Source organism: Excalfactoria chinensis, chromosome 1 (genome assembly GCF_039878825.1).
Source record: "Excalfactoria chinensis isolate bCotChi1 chromosome 1, bCotChi1.hap2, whole genome shotgun sequence".
Lineage (NCBI taxonomy): Eukaryota > Metazoa > Chordata > Aves > Galliformes > Phasianidae > Excalfactoria > Excalfactoria chinensis.
In genome coordinates this window covers 65,762,650-65,782,515 of record NC_092825.1, presented here as the reverse complement: position 1 = coordinate 65,782,515, position 19,866 = coordinate 65,762,650, and the positions used below count along the sequence as shown (strand labels likewise).

Here is a 19,866-nt window from a genome sequence, read left to right as displayed (position 1 = left end):
GCATCCTCTCACAGATACCAGAAGTAGCAACCGCTCGCTTGAACATGACTGCATGAGATTTTAAAGATACTGACTCTTCAAAAGATAACACAATATCAGAAGAGGAGTTCTGGAATATTTGTAACCGACATTTTCAGCATCTGACGGAAGAGCAAGTAAGACAACTATTTTATTTTTTATTGCTAATTTAAGTGTAAACTAGGTAAATTGGCTGTGGCTATAGACGTGTGTTTGAATACTGTTTTGTATAGGCAAGAGGCTTAACAGTTTGGATGAAGTGAGGACGTTTTAAGACTATCCCATGAACATTTCTTGCTACACTGGTGGGAGATTATTTTTTCCTTATCTCTGACTGTGACTGTGACCTGTAATAATCAGAGGCTTTCAAAAATGAGGTCACAGAGATGGTATCGCTACTAATGAAGGTGTGAACTGAGAGTGCAGGAGCTCTCTTTGCTCAGCTCCTCATCTGTGTATTTGCTATTTTAAAAGTTTCTTTTTACAGTTTTAAGTTGATTCACTTCCAGGGTTGATGGGACGGAAAAAGCACTGTCAGCATAGAACAGAAACTACTTCCTAGGGGATCTAATGCAAATGCCTTTTTCTCAGTAGATATTTTGTTCCGCCCTCCTTGGACAAAGAAAGGGGCAAGCATTTGACATTGCCTGGCCGTCTCTCAGCTACTTTCCTGAATTAAAGATTCCCACAGATTAGCACCAGCAGGGTTTACATAACCTTGAATGCTGGTTCATTTTGAATTTTGCTAGTCCAAAGGCAAGGTGAATAATAAAGAAGAGAGAGAGAACCTTGACTACAAGGTTTCAGATTTTACTTAACAGCACCACAGCCCTCATGCTTGTGACTGCATCAGTGGGTTTTGGCAGCAAATTGAATGACAAGACGCAGAGTCTCCAAAGTCTTGTGCATGTCTACAAGCCAGAAAATTATTTTGGTACTTTGCTCATTGCAGATACGTGCTCTGTTTTTTTGGCTCTGTATTTCTCACCAAAACTTTTGACTATGAGTTGCAGACAAGAGTGGGGCCTGCTTGCAATTATATCAGAGAGACTATACGGTCTGCTGTATTATCAGGCACTGCTGTGCATGGGTAAGTTAGAAAACTGAAGCAATGAAAAATGATCTAAATATTTTCTGCTTCCCCCCTTGAAAATAATATAAATAATATAAAAGAAGAAATGATCTGCATGCTCCAGCCCTGGTAGTCGTACTGCTGTTGAGGCACCAAGAACAAATGCTAAGGCTTCATGAAACCTGAGGTTCCAAATCAGATGAAAGCGGAAGAAAAAACTTGGTGATATTGTTTCCTCATCCCTGTGAAACACTGAGTGGAAGAGCCAGGGTTGGCTTATGGTTGAGTCCAGGCCAAGGAAGGAGAGCAAACATACACCAACCACACTGTTAAAAATCTCATTTCTGTCGTTTCTGGAAGCAATAATTCAGGCATCAGGAGGAAAAATCCTCCAGACAAGATCCTGTCTACTTTACAGTCAAGAAGAAGCAAAGGGACAGAGGAGCTATTTTATACTTTGAAAGAACCTCAGACAAGTGAAGAAAAAAATTCCTGATAGAAACTGTCATCCATAATAGCAATGAGAAGCAGGCCTGAAGAGTCTCATTTATATAAGAAGCAGCCTCTCTGTGAAACTCAAGCCCTGTATATTCAGAGATATTTTGATTTTGACAGGCCTCCTAAGGATATGCCTATGTATAGCTATATGAAGATGCCCCAGGAGAGCCTTCCAATCTGGGTGCAGGATTTGCCACTGCTAAACCAAACCCTGCTGTTCAGGCTGTAGTCGCTGCTCAGAGTTGTTACAACAGTTACTAGCAACCATATTGTAGATGACTTCACAGAAAACGTCGTCTTTTATCCTTTTCTGGATGACAGTCACTTACTGTTTGCTGCTAGCAAGGCTAAGTTGAAATCTATATCAAGTTGCGGGTGAAGACTTTCTTTCTAAAACCTGGCGTCTTGGTCTTCTGAACTTTTGTGACCTTCCTCATAAAAAGTGCAAGAAGATAGGGAGAATGGGGTGTTGATTAATATCTTCCCAACTGACACCCCCCTTTTGATTACAGGCACTGCTCTCTGCTTGAACTACCTTGATGTGCTTGAACAACTTGCAATCCCCAAAATCCCCAAAATTCGTGGAGTGTTTGAAATAGTTTCTAAGCACAGCCAACCCAGCTCATCGGGGTATTGTTGTATTTAATTGAAGTTTGTAATACACTTTGAGATCCTCGTATGAAGTGCGAAGTGTAATCACAAGCGCAAAATAGAATTGTTTATAATTCATAATGTGGTAGCAGCCAGGCCAGTGGGGGAAAGTTGAAAGGAAATTCAAAATGTATCCTTTGCCCTTTGAAGTTTGACTGCAACTTGGCACATGCATCAAAGAGGTGACTAGTTTCCTTTAGGGTTTAAGTCTCTGCCGAAAAAGATCAAATCAAAAGCAATCTGAGGTTCCCAATTAGATTTATATTAAAAATCAATAATGAAGACCCTAAAAAGGCATACTGATGACTCTTGAAACACTTGCAAAATGAGTGCAGCTCATTTAAGGGCAGACTGTGATAATCCCTGCTTTGATTAGTAGCTTATATCATGAGTAGTCCCATTAAATTCAGTGCAGCTACTTCTGGAATGAAGGGCTGTTCAATGGAAAACAGCCTTGCCTTGTCCTTACAGTGCCATGCATCACTCAGAGAGCAGGGTTGCTCTGCCCTGCCTTGTGCCAAGCAGCCACCCAGCCTTCACACCTGCTTTCAGGCCAGCAGCTGCTCCCAGGACCTCCGTAGGCTGCCTGTATTGTACAGATATGGTTCTCAGCAGTTTATCATAACTACATGTGATTCTAAAGGCTGTAAAGATTTTCTGATGTATTCTTTCCTGCTGATTCCTTTATGCCCTCAGGGTGAAATAATTTGTTGATGCAAATACAATAACTGGAGAACCTTAGTGGCCTACTGAGATGGTTGTAGAACTTAGGTGTAGCTGATAGCATGAGGAATTTGCCGCAATGGTACTTAGCCAGGATACATGTGCGCTGTGGATTTGATTTACATCTCATGATAAAACATTATTCTTCTATATGGCAGCTCAATCTCTGCGTCTAATCACAAGACTTAGTAGTTTAAACGTACACCGAGGGCCAAATTCAATTAAAAACTGTCCCACAGAAATCCCTTTTTCATTGTTTTCCCAGCCTTGCTCAGGCTTCTGTAGAGAAGCTGTGATTTTTAATGTTTTTTGTAATAAGATGGACCCTAGGATTCCTTCTGTTCCAAATCATCCTCTCCCTTTCTTTTCAATATAGTTTGTCATATCCTTTGTACCTTAGAGGATTCTGGTTTTGTAAAGCTAGCATTTACAGCAGTCATCTTTCTTCATCAGTTTGAGAATCTTTGGAACACAGTGGATGACAGTGTTGGTGGATGATTGAAATATCAGGAATTTTTAAAGAAATTCAACTCAGAACACGTAACGATGTCATCACCCACTCCCAGTGCTACCCATCCTGAGACTTCTACCAAGCCAACCACCTGTACATCTTCTCAGCCTGATCGTCCCAAGACATCCTCTTCTCCAGTGGGGCAGAAGAGTGTGAGTATGGTTGTTTTATGAATTTTATCAATTTTCATTGCTGTGCATAGACTGAAAACAATAGTTTTGGAACTCAGTGATGGTATTTCTATTGATTGCCCAGGAGATCCAGCACAAAGCCTGGTAATAAACAAATGGGGTTATTTGCAAAATAATTGTGTTACACTGACCAAAATTGGGCTAATCAGTAACTCCCCTGAAGTCAAATCATACGTATCAATTTATACCAATAGCATTCCCTGCTATTACCTTAGACACATCCATCAGATCTATATGGCAAATAATTTTTTTGCTGTTTAAATACAGTCACATTTCCGAGAACAAAGCGAACTGCCCAAACTACAGCAGCACAAAAAATTGTAAGTGGTTTTCCAACAAAGCCAGGCAGGACTGGTAGTTGCAGTTTGCTGGCCTGTGCAAAAATTCTTGTGGTCTTACTCTGTTTTCTGGTTGATGCCAAATTATAGTTGTTGATGGCTGGGATTGGTAAACTTGCTATGAAGGCCACTGATCCAAGATAGATGAGAGAAGTTCATTAGAAAGGGAGTAGTCTTGCTTCACTTTGGCATCCCTACCTGTACTTGCTAATGTTAGTAATGGAGTAAGGAGTTAGTAAGGAGACTTTGGTCCCCTCAGCTGCCATTCTGGCCTCTTAAGCTAGTGGCAGAATTGACAGAAAAGTTAGGAAATAATAATAACTGGCAAAAATATTCAATATCCACTTGTGGATCTGCACATGTTTGTGCCATGTTCTTTGACTATGACCAAACCTATAAAAGAAAAATATTACAATTATTAAGGACTTTGAAAATGCTTGAGCTTTCTGACTGCTTCTACATAAAGATGTTTAACTACTGAAAAAGAAATAACAGATTGAGCAAATTAAAGATGCAAACAACTTATCACAGCTGGTAAATCTAAACATAGGCCCATTGCTAGCTCAATTATTGCATTAACTGTAGGTTCTTTTGTGAAAAGCCAGACTATTAGCATGTGTCCTTCATGCTTTGATCCAGTTCTTAGAGAAAGCACTGGAAAATTTCTCATTACTGTCTGTGAATGCTAGATTGGATGGTGCAAAACCAGAGGAAAGGAAAGTAAGTCTCCCAGAATGTACAGCTGCTGGAAAGACCCAGCCAGCCTGAACACCTATTAACATTCATCTCTATAGCATTCACTGCGTTGAAATGTGTGAATCCTCATCAGGCCTGCACCAATGAGACTCCAGAAGGAACACTGGGAAATCTCAGAGAGTATGAGATTTTTTGTTGGATCTAGGAGCGTAACTATGGCTTGTGCTGAGGCTATACACCCTGCTCACCCCAAGTACTGCTGAGGCAGAAGTCAAGAAGGCACTGAGCACTGGGATCCTCTCGCACTGTTCCTTCTGTGGCTCTGCATGTGAGACTGCAAAACTGAGTTTTCTCAGTAAGAAATCAAAGCACTGTTATTGCATTATTCAGTGATTTTTCATTAATCTCTTTGTTCTAAGATGGTATTACATAGCTTTTCTAAATACAGGATCTGTTCTTTATTTAACAAAACAACAATGGTTTGGAGAAACTGTAAATGATTTACAAGATGCATTTTTAAGAAGTGGTCAAGGTTGAGTAAGCAAATAGCAACATTTCAACACTATGAGTTTTCTAACATGTCTACCTGCAGTTTTGCAAAAGCAATTCAAATCAGAAATGGTTCAGATGGTGCATTAGTTTCAGTGCTGGAAGACCAGAATCCGGATTTGTCATCTGGTTGGTTATATCTATAAAATCAGTATGACTTGTTAGAAAAATTATTGTTATCTCTTGGTTTCAGACATCAGCATCGAGCCGTCCTCAGACAACAGCAGCATGTTCTGCACCTGTCCCTAACTGGGAAGAAATAGAAAGTAGGATAAGAAAGAATATCCGATGTTCCTGGAGAGACATGCTGAAGCTGTGTGAAGAGAAGGATGTCAGGAAGCTAGGAGAAATCCCAGTGTCTGACTTCCTAGGTTTGTTACCATCTGAAGAGTGCTTTATTCATTCTCAGATGTGTTCTGTTTTCTTTCTGGTGTTCTGCCTATAGGACGTCTGGCCTTCAGTCACTTGGCATTCACTGCATGATTGCTCTGGGTCCAACCTTGCTATTGCACAGTCAGAACAGCTTACTGTAGCTTTGGGTGCAGTAAAGTCATGTTTCTATTCAGAATTAGTTACTGCTTAGAAAAGTACATGGTTTTGCTTGTTGATAATTATGGCTTGTAGGCATGTTATCTCCTCACCTTCCTAGTGCACTGCCCTTCGTGCACCTGCTGATGTTTGAATAACTTTGTCAGTCTTGTGATCTTACACGTGCTTCTGGTTTCTCAGGTAGTGACTGGTGAATACCTGCTGATTTGAAAGGACCCAGGATTTTACACTCAAACTGAGCTACAGTGTTCTTCTGTTGTGTTCTCCTCTTGAAAGAGTGTCTGTGCTTTTGTTAGGAAGTCCACCTGCACGTGTGATAAGACAACATACGTTTGTGTAATCAAATCGTAGAAACATAGAATTGCTCAGGTTGGAAAAGACCTTAAAGATCATCAAGTCCAACCACAACCTAACCATACTACCCTAACCCTCTGCTGAATCATGTAAAGTCCTGTAATCATGTAGATGTCCTGGTTAAAACCAAAGCATGTTAGCTTATCAGAAAATCAGTTACAGTCAGTATCAAGGCATACTTCTTGTTCATTTAAAATCAAAAGAACGTATCATTAGTTTACTGAAGCCCTGTGAAATGTGAACAGCAACCTCCATAAGTTTAATCGTATGTATACACCTGCATATAAAAGTGGCTGCATAATACATTTATGCAGCAGTCACTGAGAGTAAACACTTCAACATATCCCTGCTAAAACCTGTGTACACTATACGTGATTGTCTGTTCTTATGAATGACAAAGTAAACGTTCTTTCTGCATTTCTGTATTATTTCAGATATAGCAGAGAAGTTCCATTTGGATTTAAGCAAAGAAGAAATTAACCAAGTAACAACAAAATACGATATCAAGAAAAACGGCAAATTTGCGTACTATGACTTCCTTCAGAGCTGCATCTTGCTGTTAAAACCTCAAAAAAGCACACTGCAACAAAGAGTGATTATACCGAAGCCACAAAAACCGGTACATACAATACAATACATACATACAGTGCTTATAAAAATCAAAATTACATTTTTTCCAGTTTCTGTGGTAGTAACAGAGTATTCCAGCATTCTCTTATTTCATCCCATGATATTAATTTCTAGCATTTATTTGGTATCTCCTTCACTTTGAGCATTTAGCTCCTTGTGGTCGTTCTCCCGTGTACCCAAGTTAGATGGTAAACTGGCTGAATGTGCTAAAATTTGGATAATAATTGGTAGTAAAAAACATAGGACCCAAAGTTTTAAGAGCTCTTGTTGAGCTAAATCAAAATCAATTTAGGAATAAAAAGTGCCGTGGATGTGTTATAGGATGGCTGTCATTCAGCAGGCTGCGCCCCTGCTCTGTGCCCAGCCCTGTAGGAAAAGAATGGAGGCACCACTGTTATCAATCACTAAAATCATTTTGTAGCCAGGACTGGCCAAGCACAACTGTATCCATGCAGCTGTCCTCCTCACATATACCTATTCCCCAAAAGACAAAAGAGGCCCAGCGAAACAGTTACCCACAGGCTGTTGCCCTCATGGGCAGGATGTGACGAGTGCCTATAGTAGTAATCTAAGACAGAAATGATGAATAGAAGCACAGAAGTCTGGCTGTAGAGGCCCAGAAAGGAAGGCATCGATAATAGTGTCCCAATGAAGTTACGTAGCAGGAACAGTGCCAAATTCCAAGTCTGCTCACTCAGTGAGCTGCTTCTGACTGTGCCTAATTAGTTTAGATATGGTTAGTAGCAGCATTTTATAGAGAAATTACATTACTGAACTGTTTTCAGATGTGAAACGAACAGATTGCTACCAAGGTACGAAGAGAGTATCATTAGGAATTATCAAGTATTCAATACCAGTAGGGACAGTAAGGTAAAACTATTAAGTTTTGCATCAAAGAACCTCATTAATGTACATAAGGTTTCCTTCATAAGCAAATTTGACGTGGTAAAATTCCATCCCAGTATAATGGAGTAGATAAGGAAGGAATTCTTGGGTCCCTCTGTAGTTGGCTCAAATCACTTCTATTTATCCTGCTCAGAAAATGTAATGAAGGTATTAGTCCATGTTTTGAGCATCTTTCTAGACCGTAATATTCAAAGTGAAATTTCCTCATTGCTCTCCCCATTCCTCCTAATAAGCAAAGAGATACACATCAAAAGGAATAATAATTAATCATGGTAATAATAATAATAAAAAAATTTTTCCTTATGTCATAGGAACAGTTCTTTCCCTAAAGCTTGAGGGAATCGATGGCCTAGGGCTTCATGGAAGCATCAAGCCTCTGTGCTATGAAAATAACCCAAGCTGCATTCACTGTAAAAAGCTCCTTCTCTTCTTTCAACCCACAAGAGTACTCAGTATTTGGGGTTGGAAATTGCATTATTCATGTATCCACTCATTCCTCAGCTGCGTATTCTGAAGGCAGAATGCACCAAGAGCACAGAGCAGTGGTGTATCTGACCACCATGCCTGTTACAACACACATAGGTGCAATACAGTGTCTGCCTGTGTCCCCCCTAATAGATGTGTAATGTCCATCGCATGTTTCCTTCTCAGTGAGGCATTTGTAGAGACTGCAGAGTCGCGTGTGCCTGGCACAAGTGTGGCATAAGTGATGTAACCAATGACAAGTGTTAGGGAGAAGCCTGAGATGTACCTGAAAAAATAAAAGGGCAGCAGATCAAATCCAGTCCCTGAAGGTGGCTCCAGGCCTGCTGACTTTGGATTCCCAAAGTCTCTTATTCATGGCAGTACTGCAGTAATAGTTCTGTAGATTACATGTGTTCAGCATACAACATGTAACGATCTTAGCTAGAACAAAGAAAGACATTTCCTAAGGAAAACTAAGTCTATGTTCCAGCTGTTTAACTGCAGAGGTGTTAAAAAACTGACTGCAAAGTATTATAGCTACAGGGAAGAATGTATAGTGGGGTTTTGCTTTTCTTAAATCACATGCTGCCCCCATGGCTGGATTATGCATTCGGTCGTTTTACAGCAAAAAATTCACTCTGGAAAATGAAAGCTGCAGGGAATTAAAAATGCCTGAAAGAGGGAGTTGAAACAAGGACAAGCGTAACACAAGTGCAAACACAGATCTGAGAAGAAGTAACACTGACTTCAGAATCAGTTTCAAATAATACAGTTAGGGCGTTGACAGTGATTAAATAAATATACCATCTGCACTTTCCAAGAATATTGAAATGTCATAGGTTAAAATTATCTTATGTAAACAGTATCTTGCAATAATTTGTAAACAAGTACTTGGCAGCCGGTTCGCCAATTAAGCCAGCATTACTTTCTGATACCTTCTCATCCTGCATTATAGTTATGCCCTGTTGTGTCCATTGTATTAATGCTTGTCTTTCTCTCTGTCAGATGAGTCCTGGACCACAATCCATGTTGTTCTATAGCGCAATGCTGAGAATTCAGCCCCAGATCTTGCACTGTTGGAGACCAATGAAGCGCACTTTTAAATCCTATGATGAAAGTCGGACCGGACTGTTAAATATTGCAGATTTTAGACAAGTAAGCTGTGTTGAGCAGTTAACAGTCAGAAAATTGCAGTACTTTAATCTGAGCTTCCTGATTGAAAATTTTGTGGAAAATGGTACTGAACTATGGTATATCAAATCATCCTGGCTTCCCTCTGTAAATTTAGCTCTGGCTATTACTTGTGGTAATCTTTCTCCACATATGATTATAAATTCATCGGGCTGAGGGTCTGATGAGGGGTCCTGCTATAAAAGCATAAATAAAGCAGAGAAAATCTTAGTCCCTATCATAAAATCAGAGGAAGTTTTGGGTTGGAAGGGACCTTAAAGACCACCCAGTTCCAGCCCCGTGCTGCAAATGGGGTTGCTGCCCACCAGCTCAGGCTGCTCAGGGCCCCATCTAACCATGCACTGGGTGCCTCCAGACTTGAGGCATACACAACTTCTCTGGGCTGCCTGCTCCTGTACAACCTGTACACACAGAGCTTTCACAAATGTGTAAGAACAGAGGTGTTGGCTGAACCAAACAAGTCCTTTCTGGAAAGTAGCTGCAGGTTCCTGTAGACTTCCAACTGGTGTGTTCCTTTCTGAATGTGAAATGGACTCGAGCACTGCTCATCTGAGAGTCTCTATTACTGATTTCTCTCCTTGCTCTTCTGTGTGGAGTACGGTTTTGTACTAGGGGATGGATCCAAAAGCTCTGCAAGTATTTTGGCACCTTGTATCCCTTCAAATAACAATTACCTGTGTATTCTAGATATGTATATTAAGCCTGAAATTAATAGTTGCTTCTTCATCTAGATCCATAAGGATTCTGATTTTCACTCAGTTTAATCTTCAAAAATTTCAATGTATTCTACATTGTTTTGTTTAGGATTAGTAGTAACAGTGTGTTCTGGACAAACTGTGAATATTTGCTATTCAACTGCAAGAAAAAATTACAGTGGGTCCCTAAACTCATTTAATGCTGCATGCACTGGGACACCCCTTGGTATTATTATTGCTTTAAAGAACTGATAAACTGGTGGACAGGATGCTCAATCACAGCAAGCAAATGCTTAAATGCAATAAGTAATCGTGGAGTGTGATTCTGAAGCTCGCCTTCCCTGGAGCTGCAGGAAACCAGCTTGTTGCCTGGCACTGCAAAGAACAATCTAAACCCCTTTAGATTATAACAGTCACTGAACTGCTCTGTAAATCTTTACTTATTTAGTGTTGGTGGGAACATGATATTTCCTGGCACGGCTATGTAACTGAAACCTAAGTCCCTGTGTTGAAGGCTGGGGGATGAGTAGTACCACTGTAGCCATATAATCTTCATGCCACAGGCTCCCTGGCTGTCACTGCAGCTTTTTGCCTGCCTGGGTACTGCCTCAGCACATCAACCTTAGGGGAGAAGGAGTGAAGATCAGACCTGTTTGAGTTTAATTTGTCATATTCCTCTAGGACATGTGGTGATTATCTTTCCAAGCTAAAGCACTGTCAACAATTGCAAATCAAGCTTCTCTAACATGACCTAAGCTAGACTAAAACAAATGAATTAATAAATATAATAACACCTCATGAGCTTAGATGAAGAAGCCGTCCCCAGTTCCAGAATACTGCTCCAAAGGTGTTAATCGGCCACTGACAAGATGTAAGGTGTTTTGTGAAGGTAAAGATCCCTTTATCTCCTAGGAAACTTAATTTACTGAAATGGAGAAATTAGCTCCCTCCTAACTTCAATGACACTGCTATTTATGGCTGTACTAAATGCACAAGGCCATTAGCAACTTCAGATGCTGAGCTGTTAGGAGGGAGTTGCAAACCAATAAGATCTTTCCAGAAAGCCAGTGATTACTGGTGTGCCATACCAGTACTAATGGCTTTGCTGGTCACTGGCAGGGCCCAAATTCCCAACTTCATATAAAACCAGGAGTAACACCCAGAAATTAACGTCTTGTTCGCTTTCATGTTAGGGCATTATGGACACTTAGAACTGCAAAAGTACTGAAAAATGCACTGAGTGAATTTTTTTAGTGGTGAATGAGATAAACCCTGTTCAAACTGGGTTATCCTTAAAGTGTTCAGAAGGTATGATTGTAGGCCAAGCATTTGCCCCGTGAAAAGTAAAAACTTGTGGGCATTATTATGTACACTGGGTTTTGCAGTTTGAGTGACAATGTTATTCCTTCTGTCTCTCTGGATGTGAAGACTGTAGATCATCCAAGGGGGGTACAAAGGAAAACACTCCGTCTCTCCATCCCATCTCCTAATAGTGCTGAAAGCCTTCTAAACATACATTATTTGTAAATTAGCTTCTGCACACATAGGGGCTACCCATTTCCAGTGCTACCCCTAAGGCAAGTGTTTGGGATCGTGGACAAAACACCGTGCGTACACAGGTTTTCAGAAATGTATCCCAGAGAGCCAGTATTGAAATGGAATTCAAATATAAAAATAGAGGATTTGATGTTCTAGTATTCTCAGACACCTAAGATAGGGTAGGGCTAAGTCATGAAGCTGTTTAGTAAAGGAATTTTAGCATAACAGTGTTTTTATTTCTTCCTCACCTAAGAATAAATTTTAAAGTCGCTTCTGTCTTTTACAGATTCTTCATGAATACAAAATCAAACTGTCCGAAGAAGAGCTGTTTAACATTTTGGAATACTACGATAAAACTCTATCTTCAAAAATATCCTATAACGATTTTCTCCGGGCATTCTTACAGTAGGATTTGGTCAAATGCAGGAAACTGTAGATAAAGACGGTGACGGATTTATAATTTCGAATTTCAAACTAATAAATTAATTGAGAATGGCTTTTTGTATCTATTCATTAGAAAACTCAAAATACGTTAAAATTCTGACAGAGTGGTCCCGCGTTGTGGATTAAATCTACATAGTGAGGGAATTAATTTTGCATAATCCATTTATCAAAAAAGAGGCAACAATTAACATTGTCAAAATAAGGCTTCTTAAGACATCTCCAAAAGCTATTCTTTTAAGAAAACTCTTCAGTTTTACACGTTTTATTAATGGCACACTCTCATTTCATTAAAAAGGTTTACAAGGCATGCTATTCAATTTCCTCAATTGTAATTTTCCAAACATATTACTTTTAGTATGTTAGCCATCGTTATTCAAAAAGATCATCCCATTTCTCAGTGCTTCTTTTTCCTGCACTTATAGCGTTGTATTTGTCTTGTCAAGGACATTAATTTGGAATGGCTATTGAAATCCGAGAAGGTGCCAACAGTGAGTCAAAACCACACCTTACTATATTAAAACTGTTCTACATCCTTCAGAAGCTTAGAAAAGAAGACACCAACGAGCACTGGTTCCTTAACTGCAGTGATAACCCAGTGTTAGCCATGAGGTTTTATTTTCTAGAGTCCAGATATAAATTAAACAGTAAATTGCAAGTAAACCATTTGGTTAGATTTCCCAGTTCTAGCAAAAATTCTGTTTGAATATCTTGTGAGATACTTAGGTATTGGGAAGGAAATTAAAAGGTAATTGTTCTGACTGTTGAACTCCTGAGATAATTAAAGGACATGATCATTAGATCTTGCATCCTGGCAACTGTATCAACAACTAAACAATTACCTGATCTGAAAACTTGTTAGGTAAATATGTAACTGTTGGGTTCCTGAATTAATATTCACTGGTACACTGAAGAGCTCTGTCCTTATCACCTGTACTTATTTCGTATCACTCTTCCCACAGAGTAGAAATAAGTTTTTAGTATTAATAAAGGAAAAGAAGGAGCAAGCTGCGTGCTTGTAGAAGCACATGCATACACACACACACACACGAATATCTAGAACTCTTTCAAATGGAAAGGAAAACACATAATCCTGTTTTTCTTACCATTTCTAGTGAACATATGAGCAATTGGTATGAATCTGAAAGATTCCCAGTGTAGGCCACTTGAATGCGGTCACCCAGAGGGTGATGACGCACTGGAACAGGTTGCCCAAGGAGGCTGTGGATGCCCCATCTCTGGAGGCATTCAAGGCCAGGCTGGATGTGGCTCTGGGCAGCCTGGTCTGGTGGTCGGCAACCCTGCATATAGTAGGGGGGTTGAAACTGGATGATCACTGTGGTCCTTTTCAACCCAGGCCATTCTATGATTCTATGAATGTATGTTTGTCTGAGAAAACGGTTCACTGCATTTGGAGCTTTCAGGAGATTTAAACAAAAAAAGCACCAGGAATGTTTCTGACTGGACCTGTGGATGTGGGGTGTAGTTGTTCTGCATTGTTTTTCATATAGCTTCCAGGATTTCTGCAGTTCTTACTCCAGTGTAAAATAAATACATTGGCATTGGATGTATTTGAAATGGCTACAAAAAATACTTGCTAGATTTTTTCCTCAAAACTGATGGCTATCTGTAAATCCTCACAGTTGATACTTAGATGACTAACAGAAGAACTGTCACTATGGTTATTTAAGGATGTCCTCCTATACTAAGCTAGTACAAAAATTCCTAGTTCCTTTGCTAGAAAAGAGTGCATCTTAGGGATACGCACACTGGGAAGTGACTGAAAAGTGTGGGTCTCAGTTCATAGCTGTAGTGGCATGTTAGACATTCCCACTGGGCATCTCCAGGTGGTTCTGCACTGACATCGGCCAGCCCCACAGGGATGTCCCAGTGTCTGAGGTCATCTCAGGCTGCAGCAGGAAACTGTTTCAGCACCTGAGTTGAGCCCACAAGGGGTTCAGTTTAGCCCCATGCAAGAACCAATTAGTCTGGCCCTTCAGTTTTATTTTTGTAACTGTTGTGAATCCACAAACTGCTCTCTTCTTTAATAGCAACTTCTTCCCCCAACCCTAATCAGGTGCAGCATGCCTGATTTAATTTCTGTTATTATTTCATGCAGTTTATGTCCTGAATTAATCATTCATACTCATTAAAGAATTAATTGCTGTTCAGAACACCTAAAATTGTAACACAAATACTAAGACGATTAGTTTTCCAATAGCGGATTTCACTGAACTGTTACAATGACAGCAAAACAAACAAACAACAAAACTACTTGAGTAATTATTGGGTGGTTATGATTTTGTGCAGTTTTTTTTCAAATACACCCACAACTTCTATCTGACAATCAGATCCAGTTTTGTGCCTAATATAATAAGGACTCCATCCCCATGCTGCTGCTTCTTGGCAAGAGTCGGTGTTGTGAAAGGATGAGGGCATTGTGTCCCTGGCTCTGCCACCTTCAAGGTACCTGCCATGTTCAGGAGACATGCTGTGGCCAGGGACATCCTTGGGCTTTCTTGACATGTTGTGCCAGAGGATTTTTCGTTAGTTCCACTGGTAGGAGTATCAAATCCAACAACTCCAAAGGGATTAAAGAACAATCTTTTCGCTGTACTAACAAATCAAATCATGCTGTTTCTTTAGTGAGTTTTTAAAGGCAGAGATGCCACTTGTCAACTGTTGATCCAGCCTCAAAAAAATAACAAAAAACACCCACCAAAGTGAATTTCAACTGCTAGCATTTCATAACAACCAAGGTTATTTTTTTGTATCAAAATCACAAACTGCTGGATGGATCAACTTTATAATGGAAGAGAGATTTTTAAGCATCCCTTCCCCAGAAACAATGGCCAGCCATCCAGCACCAGCAGGCTGGCAGGCATCCCATTTGTTTCCACTAAGAGGTAGATAATGTCAGTGGGATTGAGTATTATCCCTTGGTAACAGTCCCCTGCTGCTACACGTAATCGCTGAGATGGTTATGAAAACAAAAACGTCAGTGCAAAGGGAGGAAATGTCACTGCTGAGCAGAGGACACTGATTCCTGTTTTCTGCCATCCCAGGAGCAGCCTTCAGGCAGAGAAACACAGGTATGGGGACAGCGGGGTTTGGAGTAGCATCTCCTCTTCACGAAAGGCTGTAGGCCCAAAGTCTGTGGGGGTGGTTCAGCTGTGCACCACAATCTGCTCCCCACCACAGCCTTTCTGCCCAACATCACGTTGCTTGCTATTCTACCCCCAAAATGGTGTCATTGCTGCTGGGTACCTGGTCTGCACCAGAAGCATGAGTTCCGACAAGGGTAGAGAAGAGCTGCTCCTTCAACAGTGCTTTAACAGCACTTTAAGTTCCATTTAAACCACTCCTGAAGAAAATAAACTAACCAGAGGAGACTGAAGTCACTGGTCAATCCTCCACCTCCCAGAGGCCTTGTGTCCCTACCAGATCACCCACACACCTGCTCAGAAAACCCACTGACACAAGGAAACCTTCAGAGACGTGTGCTGTGGTGGAAGCCTCCCTTGAGCAGCATCCAGCCCACAGCACTGCCGGCACCACCAGAGCCTGCACAGCAGAGGAGCTCGTGCCAGCCAAACCCCATAAGGTTTCCAGACAATTAAAGTAAAAACAAAAATGAATTTTATATCTAATTAGACTATGAAAGAGGAACATCTTCAGCTGCATTCTCTTCATCTTGGATGTCTCTCACTTTGAAGCTCTTTTGACACCAGCTGCACATGCTACTTATTAGCATGTAACTGAGCCCTGCCCAGGCCTGCTGGGCACCACTGCCACGCACTGGGGCCTGGCCTGGGGTAGGCAGCAGCTCAAGAGGTCCTTCCTGGGCAGGGCAGAATCACAAGGCACAGGAGTTGCTTGCTGGGAGCACAAGTAAGTAGGGAAAGGAAACCAAGAGATGGAAAACTGTTAGCAAAAGGAAGTTTATAGACTTTGTGGCAGCTATTTCTATCCTATAGCTGCTGAAGTGGTTTCCAAGGCTGTTGGAGCAGGTTGAGAGGAGGTCACAAAGATGCTCAAAGTGCTGGAGCACTTCTCCCATGAAGAAAGTTGGGCTTGTTTATCTGGGAGAAGGCTCCAGGAAGACCTCATTATTGCCTTCCAGTACTTGAGGGCAGCTTATAAACAGGAAGCAGAGTAACTCTTCACATGGCCTAATAGTGATAGGACAAGGGGGAATGGCTTCAAACTAAAAGAGGGGAAGTTTTGATTAGATGTTAAGAAGAAATTCTTTACCCAGAGAGCAGGGAGGCATGGACACAGGCTGCCTAGAGAAGCTGTGGATGCCTCATCCCTAAAGTGTTCAAAGCCAGGTTGAATGGGGCCCTAAGCAGACTGAGCTGGTGGGTGGTAATACTGTCCATGCTAGGGCACTGGATGTCAATGATCTTTAAGGTCTCTTACAACCCAAGCCATTCAATAATTCTATGTTCTGTGCTTCTATGAAGCTTGCAGGATCAGAAATAGAGCCTCTCTGTGCACAGAGGATGAACAAGTGGAGAAGAGTAGAGAGTTAAGGTAATCAAAGAGACTGAAAAGAAAAGGAACAAGGAGGGGATTCATAGAGCCCATCTTCTCCAGGCACACAAGGCTAGAAATAGAGCATGCTTTAGAAAAAAAAATCAAACTCCTCCAGAATGCAGTCATTTGATTTGTTTGATTAAGGCATTACCATGTGAAGTACCTATATCTCTGTGCAATTACTGTTTTTATCTGGATGATATACAGCAGGTCATGAGCAGTAAAGGATGCTCCAAACATGGCAAAATGAAAATCAGATAAAAAAAAATATCCATTTTCTAAAAAATAATTTTCATCTGTTTTGGATTTTTTCTATACTAAAAGCTGTCATGCAGTGGAAAGAGCATTATTATGCTCTGAAAAGAGACATAAAGAGAATTTTGTATTATATCAATACTTAAAATATGCAAATATGATACCTTCCCAATGCCCCAAAATTATGCTTGGCATGAATTCTTAGCAACAATACAAATATCATCATCTTCAAATAAGCAGGTTTAACACTCTGCTCAAATACCTGTAAAAACAACCTCATCACAGCTCTGGGAGCATCCAGATTTCATCTTTGATATAGTTAGATTTTAAGTAGGAAAGAAAGTTGTCTTAGTAGCTTGCACTGGGATGAATGTTAATGGAGCAACCATGAATTTGACATGGGAAGGAGAACTGCCAGCATGCATACTCAGACCCTATATCTTAAAAAGCTTGGCTCTGTTCCTGCTCATTAAGGGCTGATGGCTCTTCCTGGGGGGAGGTGACATCTAAGTGCATAGAACAGCTCTCAGGCTACATATATGGGGAGTTCAGGCACCACAACCAAAGAAGACCAGGCCCTGGGAGGTACTGCGGGCTCCTGACCAGTGTGGGTGCTGCATGGGGCTACAGAGGCTGAGCACCGTGCTCCACCACTTTCTTTCCCTGGCCCTATCAAGCATAGAAGTCAAAAGTTGCAAAAGAGTTTTAAATGCATTTGTTGAGCTCTGAAATTTGATTTGTTTTAATAAAGCATCCATAAGACTTGGTGCTAAGCCCAGTTGCTGGTTGTTCCTCCAAACCTGTGCAGGTGTTGCTCAACCAGAAATTCAATACCTGGCCCCATGGCCACAAGGTCAACCCCAGGCTGCAAGGACAGTCAGTGTGTTTGAGCCTTACTTTAGCTATGTCTGTCTTCATCCCTGAACACAGATTGTCTGTGATTAAAAATAAGGGCAAAGTGAAAAACAGCATAACACAGAAGTTTCATTGTGCTATGGATACTCTTTCTGCACCTGCTTTTTCAGTGTAAGTACTTTTATGGAGCTTAATTCTCATTTCATTAAACAAAGCTTTGTGGCTACACTGACTTCGCTGTCTTTATTCAGCCACATCAAATCAGAATCAGACCAGAATCACCTTTTCCAGTTATTTCTGCTCACTCCAGGTCTAGAGTGGAACTCAGAATTTACTTGAGGAGCAATGCACCTTTCTCCATACACTGCGCATAATTCCCACCTTTTGCATTAGAATAGATGCTAAAACAGTTCTAATAAACATTTGTAATTTGCATTTTAATTGCCTGTCAGTGAGTGAAATGACATGTCTGCATAAAGGAGCATTTTCCTCAGTGCCATGGGTTTCCTCAGCCATAGCAGGGTGGAAGCACCCTGGGCAGCGGCCATTCTACAGTATTTTCTGTGCAGCCAGGGCCAGATTCAAAGTTAAGTCAAAAGAGTCCGTGTGAGCGTTTCTTAGTTTCTTCCTAATGAATGGGACTTCCATAATTAATTTTTGTTTGTAGATATACATCAGACCTTGATTTTAAAATTGCTTGTTGTGAAGAATCAGCACAATCATTTGAAGGTTGTTTTGGAAATAATTATAATATCTGTATAGAAAACATTGCATATATTTACTTGAATACATATAAATCTGTATTTTTAAACTCATGGCAGTAGAGGCTGAACCTTCCTACCAATACTCCATTACATTTTGCTGCTACGTGAGAGAGGGCAGTAGAGAGACAGTTTGACTAAAGGGAGTCTGACATGGAATTGCACATGAAGCAAAAGGGTGTCACTGAGTTCCTTCAAGTGGAAACATGGCACCCATTGACACACATTAATACATGCTGAATGTTAATGGAGACCAAACTGAGTGTGAGCACACTGAGATGGTGGATGATGCATTTCAGCTGAGGCAACAGTGATGGGAAAGACAAGCCGCATTCTGGATGGCCATGCACAGTTGTCACATTACAAAATGAAGAGCATCATAATCAGACCATGCACAAATCAGTTCATGGTGGTGACTGTGTTGAAAAACAGTGTTTTGTAGCTGAAAATTTGCACTCTCTGATAATGGTATTGTACTCTTTGTACCTGTTACAGTGTCTACGGAAACAAATAGGAGGCATTAAATTCAGAGCAACCTGTGTATATCTCTGTCTCTTGTATTTTTCTTTCTTATACAAAAAATATCTTTATTGTTCAAAACTGGGTCCCCGTGCCCCATTAGTCGCGGACCCGGTCCAAACTGGCCTATAAAGCGTTGACATTCGGTCACCATGGGACATTCTTTGAATGGCATCACCAAGGCCTCCTGATGTCACAGGTCACCTCACAGCCCAGTGTTCCGAGCCCTAACAAAAGGGGGTTCCTGGGCCCGGAACCTCAGTTGCTGAGCGAGAGACGCCAGTGGCTGCACTGAGCTTGAGAGCGGAGCAGTGTTTTTGTTGCAAAGGAGGCAGGATGGATTGTTCCCCTGCTAAGAAGAGGTGGCTGATGGAGAGGCTCGACACCACCGAGCCAATGGAGGTGGACCCTCCTGAGAGTGAGGAAGAGCCCATGGAGGTGGATCCACCTCCAGCAGGGCAGAGCCACCACCAGCCCATCACTCTCAGGATGTGGCAGAGAAGAGCCAGACCCAGAGCCCACCCCTACTACTGGAGTGGCCTGAGGTCTGGTCCACCTCCCTGCAGATAGCCGCCTCGATGCCAACCCTGATCCTCCCATCCTGTAAGTTTGCCTTTATCTGATACAGCCCCAGCTTTCAGATCGCTCCGCAGGCTCACATGAGGCATTCATTTCCTGGGCATTCTTCTTTTGACAGCCAATGTTCCTGTGGACCCCTCCTTCCCGTCCCCACCTCTTGTCCCTCCCCAAGTTCCCTCATCTCTTCTTCACCAAGAGGAAGAAGGAAGGGCAGGGACTGGCATCCTCGGAGCTGCTGCGCTGGGGCAACAGGAGGAGTCCAGCGGAGGGACCCGAGCTGCCCGGGGACGTGAGGAGCTGTCAAAGGTGTCACAGAGGGTGGCTGCTCCTGTGGAGAAGCA

General features: G+C 41.5%; 1 protein-coding gene across 1 annotated transcript; it reads left to right on the top strand.

The window, feature by feature from the left end:
• The first annotated feature begins 1,046 nt into the window (after positions 1-1,046).
• Positions 1,047-11,985, top strand: EFCAB6 (EF-hand calcium binding domain 6). The gene is made up of 6 exons (XM_072327221.1): positions 1,047-1,108; positions 3,416-3,625; positions 5,441-5,618; positions 6,585-6,769; positions 9,157-9,306; positions 11,863-11,985. The coding sequence occupies exons 2-6, from the start codon at positions 3,509-3,511 to the stop codon at positions 11,983-11,985; spliced, it is 753 nt and encodes a 250-aa protein (XP_072183322.1). The 5' UTR covers positions 1,047-1,108; positions 3,416-3,508.
• Positions 11,986-19,866: the final 7,881 nt, after the last annotated feature.

Bases quoted from the DNA above. Each gene is read 5' to 3' on its own strand.
- EFCAB6 (XM_072327221.1), top strand. From the start codon at position 3,509: ATGTCATCACCCACTCCCAGTGCTACCCATCCTGAGACTTCTACCAAG. The intron at 6,770-9,156 runs GTACATACAATA...TCTCTCTGTCAG, and splicing joins TACCGAAGCCACAAAAACCG to ATGAGTCCTGGACCACAATC. The intron at 9,307-11,862 runs GTAAGCTGTGTT...TGTCTTTTACAG, and splicing joins ATATTGCAGATTTTAGACAA to ATTCTTCATGAATACAAAAT.